Raw genomic sequence first — 16,024 nt, 5'->3', positions numbered from 1 at the left:
ACATCTAATAAATAAACTGGGATGGGATGGGACCCAAAGTGACAGATTGGGTCAAGAACTGGTTGAGTGGAAGGCGACAGAGGGTAGTGATCAATGGAGATCACTCTGAGGAAGGGGATGTTACCAGTGGTGTACCTCAAGGTTCTGTTCTTGAGCCTTTTTTTAACATTTTTATACATGATATTGCTGAAGAGTTGTCGGGTAAGATTTGCCTCTTTGCAGATGATATCAAAATCTGCAATAGAGTAGATATGCCAGATGGTGTGAATAGCATGAATAAAGACCTGGCAAAACTTGAAGAATGGTCTAAATTTGGCAGCTAAAATTTAATGCTAAGAAATACAAGGTCATGGGCTGCAAAAACCATAGGGAATGGTACAGTTTAGGGAATGAAGAACTTATGTGTATGACGGAATAGCGGAACTTGGGTGTGATCATATGTGATGATCTTAAGGTGGCCAAACAGGTTGAAAAGGTGATGGTGAAAACTGGAAAGATGCTAGGTTGCATAGGGAGAGGTATGGCCAGTAGGAAAAAGGAGGTATTGATGTCTCTATATAAGACTCTGGTGAGACCTCATTTAGAATATTGTGTGCAATTCTGGAGGTCGCACCTTCAAAAAAGATATAAAAAGAATGGAGTCTGTCTACAGCAGGGGTGCCCAATAGGTCGATCACGATCTACTGGTAGATCACCAGGGCAAAGTGAGTCGATCGCGGAGCCCATCCCAGGCTCCATGATAGACTCACTTTGCCTTGGCGATCTACCGGCCAATCAGCCTTCCTCTCCCAGACGTCAATTCTGCCGTCGGAAAGGAAGTTCGGGCCAGCCAATCTCTGCCTGGCTGGGAGGAATTTCCTCTCCGATGGCAGAATTGACATCGAGGAGAGGAATGCTGGTCGCCCGATGCAGGGAAGTAGAGAGAACTTGGGGCGGCAGCTTTGGGGCCTGTTCCCCGATGGTGGCGGCAGTGGTTTGGGGGAGGGCAGTGAGAAAGAAAGAAAGGGGGCAGGCAAGGAGACAGAAGGAAAAAAGGGAAACAGAAAAAAAGAAAGGGGGCATGAAGAGAGAAAAAAAGAAAGGGAGGCAGGGAGAAAGAAAGGGCAGGGAGAGAGGAAGAAAAAGTTGGGGGAGGGAATGAGGTCTTGGGGAGAGAAAGCATACAGGCTGAAAGAAGGGAAGAAAGATTGGATGCAAAGTCAGAAGAAGAAAGTGCAACCAGAGACTCATGAAATCACCAGACAAGGTAGGAAAAATGATTTTATTTTTCATTTAGTGATCAAAATGTGTCTGAATTTATATCTGCTGTCTATATTTTGCACTATGGCCCCCCTTTTACTAAACCACAATAGCAGTTTTTAGCGCAGGGAGACTATGAGCGTCGAGAGCAGCACTGGACATTCAGCGCAACTCCCTGCGCTAAAAACTGCTATTGTGGTTTAGTAAAAAAGGAGGGGGTATATTTGTCTATTTTTGTATGATTGTTACTGAGGTGACAGTGCATAGAGTCATCTGCCTTGACCTCTTTGAAAAAATCCCGGAATAGGAATGATAATTAACATTTTCTCAGCGTACAGTGTGCTTTGTGTATTTTAAAAATTTTATTGTTGGTAGATCATTTTGACTTGGTCATTTTAAAAGTAGCTCGCAAGCCCAAAAAGTGTGGGCACCCCTGGTCTACAGGAAGGCTACTAAAATGGTGTGTGGTATTCATGATAAAGCTTATGTGGACAGACTTAAGGATCACAATCTGGAGGAAAGGCGGGAAAGGGGAGATGTGATAGAGTCATTTAAATACCTACGTAATATAAATGTGCATGAGTCGAGTCTCTTTCATTTGAAAGGAAACTCTTCAATGAGAGGGCTTAGGATGAAGTTAAGAGGTGATAGGCTCCAGAGTAATCTGAGGAAATACTTTTTTATAGAAAGGGTGGTAGTTGCGTGGAACAGTCTCCTGGAAGAGGTGGTGGAAACAGACTGTGTCTAAATTCAAAAGGGCCTTGGATAGGCACGTGGAATCTCTCAGAGAGAAAAAGAGATAATAGTTACTGTGGATGGGCAGACTAGATGGGCCATTTGGCATTTATCTGCCATCATGTTTCTATGTATATCAAATATTAAATAATTCTGAATTCTCTAAGTTTCAAACTTTTCTGGAACTTTGCAGGTTGACTCTGGAATTGAGCATACTGCTGACGGATAATAAAATGCCAGGGAGTCTATTGAGATAAAGATGAGCTTGTTCTGCTCATCTTTTTATCTGGAGCTAAAAGCAAATAGTTACATAAGAACATAAGAATTGCCATACTGAGACAGATCAAAGGTCCATCAAGCCCAGCGTCCTGTTTCCAACAGTGGTCAACCCAGGTCTCAAGGGCCTAGCTAGATTCCAAGTAGTAAAAGAATATTACATGTCAGATAAATTAATGCATGAAAATATTGCACCTGCTGCCTTTAATCCATCTCTCTCCATTCTCAATTAGCCAATTTACAAAGCCGATCTCCTCATATGCACTTCTGTAACCAAACCAACTGTAGACAGAGCCTCAGAGGAAGAGCATCTTGCAACCGCAGAGGAGACAAGGAAGGATGGGGAGCAGTCACCACCAATTGATTCCAAGTCTTATCACTCAACTGTCACCAGATATTCCATCCTGTATCAGGACACTGATCTGGTAAGAACACAATTTTTGTTTAGACTTTATTTTCCTGTTAATATCCTCCATGTATCGCAGATAATCTTTCAGCATTCGGTATTGTTTATCATTGACTTATTTTGTAAGACTCAGTTCAACAGTCTTTTCCAGCCCCAAAGAGCTTACAGTCTAAGTGGCTACATGAGACATTGGGAGATGAAGTGACTTGTATAAGGTTCCAAAGTGCATCATTGGTGGAGGTTGGATTTGAACACTGACTCTTGGATTATTCTTGGCCATTAGTTCTTCACCTGTTTAAAGGGGACAGTACCATGCTTTCAAAAATAATGATGTGCAATTCCAGATCTTACCTTCCACAAAATAGCTGCCATTCTGATCATATCAAAGCTCTAAAGAGTGGGAAAATAGCTTTTTTTCTTCTGCCTTGTGGTAAGTAAGATTTGAAATTGCACATAGGATAGCACCGCACAATTTGTCACCCCTGAGGCAGGCAGCCTTTCCCGAAACATAGCTCCATGTTGGGTCTGTTCAGTTGTGGCTTTGAATTGAGATACTTTTTTTTGGCTTCTTGTGGATTTCCACTGGCCTATCCTATCCTCCTCCTCTTCTATTTATGCATAGGGTAATTCTGCTTCTGTTTGTTAGAGAGAATAGTGTCCATAGATACCAGAGATGAATGTGTAACTGCTTTACCTTCATGAGTATGGTTAAAGAAAGCTTTCACTTTCTTCAAGAAGCATGGTATAAAATTTTGTAACAAAGGAGGGAAGATATTTCCAAAATTGGGCCACTGAACATATAAGTTGGACCACTGTACATATAAGTGCCAGCATTTAAACGTGAAAGCTACAGGGAGCAGCACTCATATTTTTGTATGCTACTGCTGTTCATATTTTTGTGAACTACTGGTCAAAACCACTGGGAGTTGTGCTGTTGGGGGGAGGTGGGACTGGACTGACCTGGCCAATTCCAGTTACTGTGGATGGGCAGGCTGGATGGGCCATTTGGCCTTTATCTGCCATCATGTTTCTATGTTTCAACTGAAACCAAAAAGTGAATTTTGGCCAAAATAAAAAAAACTTGTTTTGATCTGCCTCTAATTACCGGGGAATTAGAATTTCTAATTTCCCTCTTGATGCATTATTGAATAACTAGAGGCACACCCAGTCCAAAGTTTCTGGAAATAAAAACTAATGTTTGAGGCTGCTCTATCATTAGCCTATACAGTATTTTCTGATGGTCTTTTTTCATACAGAGAAACTTTAAACATTTTCTGAGCCGGGAGCCTATGAGAAGGATGCATAAGTTTGAAGCCAAAGGAGACCTGCACATGGATCGAATGCTACTTGAGTCAATTCATAAGGTTGGTGGTAAATATATCTGTTCCTGAACTGATTTGTACAATCTCTCCCACTTAACTGATCCCTAGAACCACGATTCACTAGTATTAACTTGTCAATTCCACTCAATTTGTACTATTTTTAATCATTGTAAACTGCATAGAACTTCACGGGCCTGCGGTATATAAACTGTTATTATTATCATTATATATTTTGATAACCAAAAGTTAAAACACTTAAGGAGAACATTTATTTACATTTCTTACACACTGAGCAAAAAGATACCAAAAGTAGGGTAAATGACTTATTTATATACAGTTTTTCTTTATTGTAAACTACATAGAAATGAGAGGTGCTGCAGTATAAAAATAAAGATTTATTATTATTATTATTATACCTCATGATAGAGGATTATCAACTGCATAACTGCTGATTTCATCTGTTTTTGGTTTTGTTATCTTTAATTTTTTATATGTGCTTTTTCTTGCCTAGCATCCTCCTGGCTATAACCACTGCCTTGTCACACTGCTTTGTCACCTCCAGATTCTCAGACAAGTTTCAAGTTTATTATAAAATTTGATTAATCGCCTATTCAAGGTTCTAGGCGATGTACATCAGCAATTACAAAATTATATGTATTTATAACAATTTAAAATACATTAAAATATCCGAAGTATACATGACATAACTAGACAAACTTGAAAACAATGGGTAAGATGAGGAATAGAAATACATTTCAATATAATAGAAACATTTAAGGATAAAAACAATGGGGAAAGGTAGGTGAATTTAAAATGATTGAAGAAGTTAAAATATAAAATATAAAAATTAATTAATCACTGAAAGCATTTTTAAAAAGACACTATCACCACAAGGTTCCTCTCCCCATCCATGCAAATCAGCCTCTTGCCTCCCAGCACATACATCTCCCTCGGATTTCTGGTCCCTAAATGCATCACTCTGTACTTCTTTGCATTGAATTTTAGTTGTCAGACATCAGACCATTCTTCCAACTTTTGCAGATCCTTTTTCATGTTTTTCACTCCCTCCAGGGTGTCCATTCTGTTACTGATCTTAGTGTCATTCACAAAAAGGCAAACCTTTCCTTTTAACCCTTCAACAATATTGCTCCAGTGGTGTACCTAGCATATGTGACACCCGGGGCCCATCATTTTTTGACACCCCCCCATCTATATGAAAAATATGATATTTAGTAACAATTCACATATCGCACAAGAGTGTACCTAGGAAAAGGCAGCATCTTAAACACTGCAGTGAGCACTAGAACACCAACACATACATTGTAAAACTAAACAAGCCAGATCCTGCACAGCCAATTGATCAGAAAGCCATGTCCCTTTCATACACACAGACAGATACACCCTCGCCCAATATGGAATAATCACAAACTAAAAACATCAGGAGAGGAATAGAGCAGGCTTTAAACTAAGAAGAAGGGGAAAGCCGATAGTGGACCAAGTGTCGATGATTCGGAAAACGTATTCCGAGAAGATACTGAGAGGGAAAAATGCAGGGAAGACACAACCGGCAAAAAACAAGAGTTGACAGATCAAGAGGATGATAAGAAGAACGTAGTGCAGGAAATGAAAATGAAGACAAAAAATATCAGGACTTAAACTGCATGTATACTAATGCAAGGAGCCTAAGGAACAAAATGGGAGAATTAGAAGTCATGGCCAAAAAAGAGAACCTAGACATCATTGGAATCTCTGAAACATGGTGGAATGAAGAAAACAAATGGGATATAGTACTGCCAGGGTACAAACTCTATTGTGAAGACAGGTCAGGTCAAAAAGGAGGAGGAATAGCCCTATACATAAAGGATAACATACACTCGACCAGAGTAGACACAGTGGCGACGACCGACAAATTGGAATCACTATGGGTTAAAATACCGGGAAGAAATGGGCCCGAGATAAAGATGGACCTGTACTATCTTCCACCTGGGCAATCCGAAGCTGACGATGAAGATATGAAAGCAGAGATAAGGCGAGAATGCAAAAGTGGTAACATGATTGTTATGGGAGACGTCAACTATCCCGGGATAGACTGGAGTCTTGGAAACTCAAAATGTGCTAGGGAGACTGGATTCCTGGAAGCTATACAGGACTGCTTCATGGAACAGCTTGTCAGAGAACCAATGAGAGGGAATGCCACTCTGGACCTAATTCTTAATGGGCTAAGAGGACCTGCAAAGGAAGTGGAGGTAGTGGGACCGTTGGGAAACAGCGATCACAATATGATCAAGTTCAAGGTTGAAGTAGGCATATCGAAGGGGAAGAGAACCACAGCGACAACTTTGAACTTCAAGAAAGGAAACTACGAGGCGATGAAAGTAATGGTAAGAAAGAAACTTAGGAACAGCTCGAAGAAATCACAGACTGTAGAGCAAGCCTGGTCATTATTCAAGGACATGGTGAGCGAGGCGCAAAACCTGTATATCCCCAGATTTAGAAAAGGATGCAAAAAGAACCGAACAAAAGACCTGGCATGGATAACTAAAGAAGTGAAGAAAGCAATAAGAGACAAGAAATATTCATTCCGGATATGGAAAAAGGACAAAACCAGGGAGAACTGGAAAGAGCACAGGAAACATCAAAAAGAATGTCACCTCGTAGTCAGAAGAGCAAAAAGAGAATATGAAGAGAAGCTAGCTAGGGAAGCGCGAGATTTCAAACTGTTAAGCAGCCGGCAAGGGAGGAGATGGGACCACTGGATGATGGAGATAGGAAAGGAGTGGTGAAGGAAGAAAAAGAAGTGGCGGATAGACTAAACATGTTCTTATCGTTGGTATTTACAAAAGAGGATACATCCAACGTGCTGGAACCTGAAAAAATATTCACAGGAGATCAAGCAGAAAAATTAACATCAATGGAGGTAAGCCTCAAAGCAGATGATAGATTAAAAAGTGACAAATCTCTGGGCCCGGACGGAATCCACCCTAAGGTTTTGAAGGAACTAAAGGAGGAAATAGCAGAACTACTACAGCGGGTTTGTAACCTATCTCTGAAAACAGGCATGATCCTGGAGGATTGGAGGATAGCTAATGATACGCCCATATTTAAAAAAGGATCGAGAGGTGACACGGGAAACTACAGACTGGTGAGGCTGACCTCGGTTCTGGGGAAAATAGCGGAAGCACTGATAAAAGAAAGCATTGATGAACATCTAGATAGAAACAAACTGATGAAAACAAGCCAGCACGGCTTCTGCAAGGGAAGATCGTGCCTAACGAACTTATTGCACTTCTTCGAAGGAATTAACAAACAGATGGACAAAGGGGACCCCATAGACATCGTATACTTGGATTTCCAAAAGGCCTTTGACAAGGTACCCCATGAACGCCTATTACGGAATCTGAAGAACCATGGGGTTAAAGGAGACGTTCATAGATGGATCAAAAATTGGTTGGCAGGTAGGAAGCAAAGGGTAGGAGTGAAAGGCCACTACTCTGACTGGAGGAGGGTCACGAGCGGTGTTCCGCGGGGGTCGGTACTCAGACCACTGCTGTTCAATATATTTATAAACGATCTAGAAACAGGGTCAAAGTGCGAAGTAATAAAATTTGCAAATGACACCAAACTATTTAGTGGAGTTGGAACTAATGGGGACTGTGAGGATTTACAAAGGGACTTGAACAAACTAGAAGAGTGGGCGACGAGATGGCAGATGAAGTTTAATGTAGAGAAATGTAAAGTCTTGCATGTAGGGAAAAGAAACCCAAAGTACAGCTATATGATGGGAGGGCTGGTAATGGGTGAAAGTACTCAAGAAAAGGACTTGGGGGTAATAGTGGACAAGACAATGAAGCCGTCGGCACAGTGCACAGTGGCCTCTAAGAAAGCGAATAGAATGATAGGTATTATTAAGAAAGGTATTACAACCAGAACGAAAGAGGTCATCCTGCCTTTGTATCGGGTGATGATGCGCCCGTATCTGGAGTACTGCGTCCAATATTGGTCGCCATACCTTAAGAAGGATATGGCGATACTCGAGAGGGTTCAGAAAAGAGCAACGCGATTGATAAGAGGTATGGAAAACCTTGCATATGCTGAAAGATTAGAGAAACTGAGGCTCTTTTCCCTGGAAAAGCGGAGACTCAGAGGGGACATGATAGAGACTTACAAGATCCTGAAGGGCATAGAGAAAGTGGGGAGAGACAGATTCTTCAAACTTTCAGAAACTACAAGAACGAGAGGGCATTCGAATAAATTAAGAGGGGACAGATTCAGAACCAATGCTAGGAAGTTCTTCTTCACCCAAAGGGTGGTGGATGCCTGGAATGCGCTTCCAGAGGGTGTGATAGGACAGGGTACGGTATCAGGGTTCAAGAAGGGATTGGATGAATTCCTGAAGAAGAAAGGGATGGAAGGGTATAGATAGACAGGGAAAAAAAAGGAATAGAAGGGTATAGATAGAGATCATTATACAGGTCCTGGACCTGATGGGCCGCCACATGAGCGGACTGCTGGGCAGGATGGACCCCTGGTCTGATCCAGCAGAGGCACTGCTTATGTTCTTATGTAGACAAAAGTTAAACTGAACTGCCAAGAAACCAGACTCTGCATACAATGCAACACCACAACATCACAAAAACAGTAATACATGTCCTCTAATACTGTGCAAAATATAAAGACAATAGATGTAAATTTGAAAAAACTGATACATAACAATCACCACTTTACAAATTAACAAATAAAAATAAAACAAATAATGAGGAATAAGAAAATACCATTTTATTGGACTAATCCCCGTAAGCTCGGTCCCCATCCCCGCAAACCACCTGATTCCATCCACACAAGCCTTGAATTGTTTTATATTGAACTTATTATATTAAAGTACATGTATAAAAATAAACAATATTCTGTACAATTGTCAATTTATAAATCAGCGTCTTCTCCCCACTCTCTTTTCCCCATTTTCCTTCAGCGTCCTCTCTCCACTTTCCTTCAGCGAACGCACATAAAAACAAGCAAGTAATTTTATATCATTTTCATTCTATTAATTCATAGAAATTAAAGTCTAAATAATGCCAGTCACATAACAAAACATGATTTTACAAAAATAATTCCCTGCACAGTCAAGCCTGCAAGGATTACTAGATGTCGTTCAGCAGCTCCCCTCCCTCCTTCCCTCTTACCTTCGTGGCCAAGTCAAAATGATCTACAATAAAATTTTAAAAACACAAAGCACACTGTATGCAGAGAAAATATTAATTATCATTTATATTCCGTGGGTTTTCAAAGAGGTCAAGGCAGATGACTTTATGCTATGTCACCTCAGTAACAACTATACAAAAATAGACAAATATACCCCCTCCCTTTTTACTAAACCGTGATAACGGTTTTAGCGCAGGGAACTGCGCTGAATGCCCCACGCTGCTCTCGACGCTCATAGGCTCCCTGCGCTTAGAACCGCTATTGCGGTTTAGTAAAAGGGGGCCATAGTGCAAAATATAGACAGCATATATAAATTCTTCAAAACGGACACATTTTGATCACTAAATTGAAAATAAAATCATTTTTTCTACCTTTGGTAATTTAATCAGTCTCTGGTTGCACTTTATTCTTCTGACTGTGCATCCAATATTTCTTCCATTCTTTCAGCCTCCTGTATGCTCCTGTATACCAACTCTTGCCGCCCGAAGTCAATTCTAATGTTGGAGAGGACGTTCCGGTCCAGCCAGGCAGCGATTGGCTGGCCCAGAACGTCCTCTCCGACATCAGAATTGACGTCGGGTGGCGAGAGTCGGTTGGCCCCACAGGGAAGAAAAGCAGGGAGAACTCGGCGCCGGCTTGTTCCCGATGGTGGCAGTGGCAGCCTATTCCCCGGTGGGTGGCCAGCTGTGCACCCCCTTGAGGCGTGCACCCGGGGCGAACCGCCCTTCCCCCCCCTTGGTACACCACTGTATTGCTCACAAACATATTGAACAGAATCGGCCCCAGCACCGATACTTGAGACACTCCACTACTCACCTTTCCTTCCGCTGAGCAAATTCCATTAACCTCAGACATCTGTCATCTAACCCTCTGACATCTGTTCATCAACCAATTTCTAATTCGCCACTTTAGGTCCTAACTTTAGCCAGTCAAGTTTGTTCAAGAGTCTCCTATGAGGAACCATATCAAAGGCTTAAATTATATCTAGCATACTTCTATTTCTCTGGTCACCCAGTCAAAGAATTCAATCAGATTCATCTAGCACAATTTACCTCTAGTAAAGCCATGTTGTCTCGGATCTTGTAAATCTATTTGATTCTAGGAATTTCACTATCCTCTCCTTCAGCAACACTTCCATTATTTTTCCAATAACCGAAGTGAGGCTTACCGGCCTGTAGTTTCCCATTTCATCTCTGTGACCACTTTTGTGAAGAAGAACCAAATCCATCTCCAGGAGTTTATTAAATAAATTTTTAAGTGGAGCTGCCAGAACTTCTCTGACATCTCTCAATATCCTAGGATGGATTGCGTCCAGTCCCATGGCTTTGTCCACCTTCAATTTTTCAAATTGTTCATAAATACTTTCTTCCGTGAATGATGCAGTATCCATTCCATTTTTACTTGTAATTTTGCCTGCCAATCATGTTTCTTCTCCAGGATTATCCTCCTTGAACACAGAGCAGAAGTATTTGTTTAGCACATTTGCTTTTTCCTGATCACTCTCCACAAGGCATCTTTCAGTCTCACAATTTCATTTTCATCTGAAATTTGTCAGCTAAAATGTAATGCTAAGAAATGCAAGGTTATGCATTTGGGCTGCAAAAACCTGAGGGAACGGCACAGTTTAGGGGGTGAAGAACTTATGTGCATGACAGAAGAGTGGGACTTAGATGTGATTGTAAGTGATGATCTTAAGGTAACCAAACAGGTTGAAAAGGTGATGGCAAAAGCTAGAAAAATGCTAGGGTGCATAGGGAGAGGTATGGCCAGTAGGAAAAAGGAGGTATTAATGCCCATGTATAAGACTCTGGTGAGACCTCATTTAGAATATTGTGTACAATTCTGGAGGCAGTAACTTCAAAAAGATATAAAAAGGATGGAGTCGGTCCAGAGGAAGGCTGCTAAAATGGTTCGTGGTCTTCATCGTAAGGCGTATGGGGACAGATTTAAAGATTTCAATCTGTATAATTTGGAGGAAATGCGGGAGAGGGGAGATATGATAAAGATGTTTAAATACTTATATGATGTAAATGTGCATGAGTCGAGTCTCTCATTTGAAAGGAAGCTCTGGAATGAGAGGGCATAGGATGAAGTTAAAAGGTGATAGGCTCTGGAGTAATCTAAGGAAATACTTTTTTACAGAAAGGGTGGTAGATACATGGGACAGTCTCCCAGAAGAGGCTGTGTCTGAATTCAAGAAATCCTGGGATAGGCACGTGGGATCTCTAAAAGAGAGGAAGAGATAATGGTTACTGCGGATTGGCCATTTGGCCTTTATCTATCATCATGTTTCTATACCTAAAAAACATTTTGTCTTCTTTTTGTATATTTGTAGCCATTTGCTCTTCCGCCTTCGCTTTCACCATACTTATCTCTCACTTGGCTTTCATTTTCATCCGGTATTCCTTTTTGTGCTCTTCTTCTTGAGTATTTTTATATTTCATGAAAGCCAACTCTTTTGCCTTTATTTTTTCTGCCACTAGTTTGAAGAACCATATCGGTTTCCTTTTTCTCTTGTTTTTATTTATTATCTTCACATAAAGGTCAGTAGCCATTTATTGCTCCTTTCAGCTTGGACCATTGTTTTTCCACTTCCCTTATGTCCTCTCATCCTATTAGCTCTTTCTTCAGATACTCCTCCATTTTACTAAAGTCCACACATTTGAAATCCAGGACTTTGATTTTTGTGTGGCCATCCTCTTCTTTAGTTGTTATATCAAACCAAACCGTTTGCTCACTACCGCCTAGGTGGGTACCTACTCAGAAATTAGAGACACTTATTTGTGAGCACCAGATCCAGTATTGCTTTTTCCCTTGTCTGTTCCATCACAATTTGTCTGAGCAGAGCTCCTTGAAGGGCATCCACTGTCTCTCTACTTTTTATCAGTTCCACAGACGGAATTTTCCGATCAGAATCCAGTAGATTGAAACCACCCAGCAACAGTACCTCTCCTTTCTTCCCCAGTTTTTGGATATCTGCAACAAGATCTTCATCAATTTGCTGCGATTGAGTCAGAGGTCTGTAGACAACACCCACATAGATAGAAGTTCCATATTCTCTTTTCAAGGCGATCCACATTGCTTCTTCCTTTCCCCAGGCCCCTTGCATTTCAGTCACTTGGATATCGGTCTTCACACAGAGAGCTGCTCCTCCACCCTTTCGGCCATCTCTGTCCTTTCTAAAAAGATTATAACCCAGTAAGTTTGTGATCACTACGATATCCAAATCTGCCTCCAACATTAGGTTTGCAGATCATGATTTTTGTTGGCTAGACTGTGAACATTTGTGATCATTGCTGTCCAGCTACTTTTCTGTGGCAATTTCATTTTTTGTCTAGTTGTTTGTTTACCCAAATATAAAACTGGGATAGAAAATAACCACGTGGGTGATACGTGAAATAGATACAAATATGAAAACACCCACTCTATGTTTAAATATAAACAGCTAGGCTTAACGTGGTTATAAGTGCTCAGAACCAATCAAATGGTGAAAGAAGATCACAATGGGGTGAAACCCCCGAGGACAGTGTCTTCAGTGTTCAATCATTGCACTTTAAACATTACATTGGTGAAAACTCCAACTACTTGAAAATATTGAATGATTCAAAAAACTACTCTGTACTCATCTTAAAGGTCTGATTCTTCTGGGTTCTGACACGTTTCGCCAGACCAGGCTTCCTCAGAGAACCCACACGTAATTTCTTCCAAATTAATGTGATCTAAAAATAAAACAGTTAAACAAAGGTGAGCCAATCTGTAAAAATGATGTATTGAATCAAAACATTTAAAACACTCACAGCGGTCCTGAAGGTTACTTAATGTTCTTTCCTACTTGCTTAGTCTCACAATGCCTACTCCCCACCGGCGTCCATTTACCCCCGATGAGCCAGATATGATGTCAAATTCATTAGTGAAGGAACGCCTTACCTTCAGTGTATCATCAACAAATGATAATCTGGAAAAGATATATTAATGACATTTTTGTGAATTAGAATCATTATGGGTAAAGTTACCAGGAGGAAATGGACCTGACATAAAATTGGGACTGTACTATTGGGACTGGACAAACAGAGGCAAAAGACAAAGAACTGGAAGCAGAACTAAGGCGAGAATGCAAGAACGGAATTGTCACAGTAATGGGGGGACTTTAACTACCCCGGGATAGACTGGAGTATTGGAAGCTCAAAGAATGCAAGGGAAATGGAATTCCTAGAGACTGTGCGGGACTGCTTCATGGACCAGCTCGTCAAGGAACCAACGAGAGGGAATGCAACTCTCGACCTACTACTCAATGGGCTGGTGGGACCTGCAAAGGAAGTGGAAGTAATAGGACCACTAGGAAACAGTGATCAAAACATGATCCAGTACAAACTACAAGTAGGAGCATCAAAAGGGAAGATAACCACAGCGACAGCACTCAAATTCAAGAAGGGGAACTATGACGCTATGAGAGCAATGGTGAGAAGGAAATTAAGGAAAGGCTTGGGAAAAACAAAGACCGTGGAGCAAACTTGGTCCCTATTCAAGGACATGGTACAGGAAGCACAAACCCAGATTCATAAAAGGGTGCAAAAAGAATCAAACCAAAGACCTGGTGTGGATAAACAATGCAGTGAAGGATGTGATTCGGGGCAAGAAGCAATCATTCCAGAAGTGGAAAAGGGACAAAACCGAGGAAAACTGGAAAGAGCACAGGGAACATCAGAAAGAATGTCACCGAGTGGTCAGGAAAGCGAAAAGAGAATACAAAGAGAGACTGGCCAAAGAAGCAGGAAATTTCAAATCCTTCTTCAGATATATTAAAGGGAAGCAACTGGCGAGGGAGGAAGTGGGACCGTTGGACGATGGAGACATCAAAGGAGCGATAAGGGGGGAAGAGGAGGTGGTTGACAGATTAAACATGTTCTTCTCGTCAGTCTTCACAAGCGAGGACACATCCAGTATACTGGAAACCGAAGAATTCTTTAAAGGAGACCCAGAGGAAAAGCTATCGACGTTAGAGGTAAGCCTCCAAGATGTCCTCCGACAGATAGACAGGTTGAAAATCGACAAATCCCCAGGCCCGGATGGGATCCACCCAAGGGTACTAAAGGAACTGAAAACCGGAATAGCAGAGACACTCCAAAAAGTTTGCAACCTGTCCTTGAAAACAGGGGTGATCCCGGAGGATTGGAAAATAGCAAATGTCACACCTATCTTCAAAAAGGACTCAAGAGGTGATCCAGGAAACTACAGACCGGTGAGTTTGATTTCAGTGCCGGGCAAGATGGTAAAAGCACTGATAAAAGACAGTATCTGTGAGCATATAGAAAGAAATAGACTAATGAAAACGAGCCAGCATGGCTTCTGCAAAGGAAGATCATGCCAAACAAACTTACTACACTTCTTTGAAGGGATAAACAGCCAGATGGACAAAGGGGACCCCATAGACATCATATATCTCGACTTTCAAAAAGCCTTTGACAAGGTACCTCATGAGCGGCTACTTAGGAAACTGTGGAACCACAGGGCGGAAGGGGATGTACATAGATGGGTTAAACACTGGTTGGCAGACAGAAAGCAGAGGGTTGCAGTGAAGAGCCACTACTCGGGCTGGAGAAGGGTAACGAGCGGTGTCCCACAGGGGTCTGTGCTCGGGCCGCTGCTTTTCAATGTATTTATAAATGACCTGGAAACGGGGACAAAGTGTGAAGTTATAAAATTCGCAGATGACACTAAACTCTGTAGCAGGGTTAAAACTATAGGGGAATGTGATGAACCACAAAGAGACCTGACAACATTGGAGGAGTGGGCGAACAAATGGCAGATGAGCTTTAATATAGAGAAATGCAAGGTCATGCATATAGGGAAAAAGAACCCAATGTTCAGCTACAAAATGGGGGGCTGGTACTGGGGGAAAGTAACCTTGAAAAGGATTTGGGAGTGTTGGTGGATACAACAATGAAACCAACGGCGCAATGCGCGGCAGCCTCGAAGAAAGCAAACAGAATGTTGGGTATTATCAAGAAGGGTATTGCAACAAGAACGAAGGAAGTCATCCTACTGCTGTATTGGGCGATGGTGCGCCCGCAACTGGAGTACTGTGTCCAATATTGGTCGCCATACCTTAAGAAGGATATGACGATACTTGAGAGGGTCCAGAGGGGAGAGCGACACGAATGATTAAGGGTATGGAGAACCTTTCATACGCTGAGAGGTTAGAGAGGCTGGGGCTCTTCACCCTGGAGAAGCGGAGACTCAGAGGTGACATGATAGCGACTTACAAGATTATGAAAGGTATAGAGAGGGTGAAGAGGGACAGGTTCTTCAGCGTACTAGGAACTACAAAAACAAAAGGGCACTCAGAGAAATTGAAAGGGGACAGATTTAGAACCAATGCCAGAAAATTCTTCTTTACTCAGAGGGTGGTAGATACCTGGAATGCGCTCCCAGAAGATGTAATAGGACAGACTACATTAAGGGGTTTCAAAGAGGGACTAGATAAATTCCTGAAAGATAAGGGGATTGAGGGCTACAGATAAAGGAGGACACAGGAGCAAAAAGGGCAAAGATAAGAGGGAAGAAGAGGGTTTTCAGGATAGAAGGAAGTAGGAATCCAAGGGTTAGACAAAAGATCACTTACAGGTCATCGACCTGATGGGCCGCCACGGGAGCAGACCGCTGGGCTCGATGGACCCTTGGTCTGACCCAGCGGAGGCAAATTCTTATGTTCTTAAATCTGTTTTTAGTGATTTTATCACGTGGCTTTACCAGTGTGATACCAACCTGTTTTTTACAGCTACCACAAGCACTGATTCAATTTCTTTTTTGGATATTTTGGTTACCAAGCATGAGGATGGGTTTGCCA

The 16,024-nt window shown here is 41.7% G+C and overlaps 1 protein-coding gene across 5 annotated transcripts in view; it reads left to right on the top strand.

Annotated features, from left to right (window-relative positions):
* Window positions 1-16,024, top strand: part of GTF3C2 (general transcription factor IIIC subunit 2) — a 357,778-nt gene that overhangs the window by 328,960 nt on the left and 12,794 nt on the right. For all 5 annotated transcript variants that reach the window (XM_033936535.1, XM_033936537.1, XM_033936536.1 and 2 more), the window contains 2 exons: window positions 2,484-2,675; window positions 3,913-4,020. In XM_033936535.1, the coding sequence (XP_033792426.1) occupies window positions 2,484-2,675; window positions 3,913-4,020 (300 nt within the window). The remainder of the gene's footprint in view (window positions 1-2,483; window positions 2,676-3,912; window positions 4,021-16,024) is intronic.

This window comes from Geotrypetes seraphini, chromosome 3 (assembly GCF_902459505.1).
Source record: "Geotrypetes seraphini chromosome 3, aGeoSer1.1, whole genome shotgun sequence".
Lineage (NCBI taxonomy): Eukaryota > Metazoa > Chordata > Amphibia > Gymnophiona > Dermophiidae > Geotrypetes > Geotrypetes seraphini.
The sequence above is the reverse complement of the archived record's forward strand: the minus strand, read 5'-3'. Positions and strand labels throughout refer to the sequence as shown.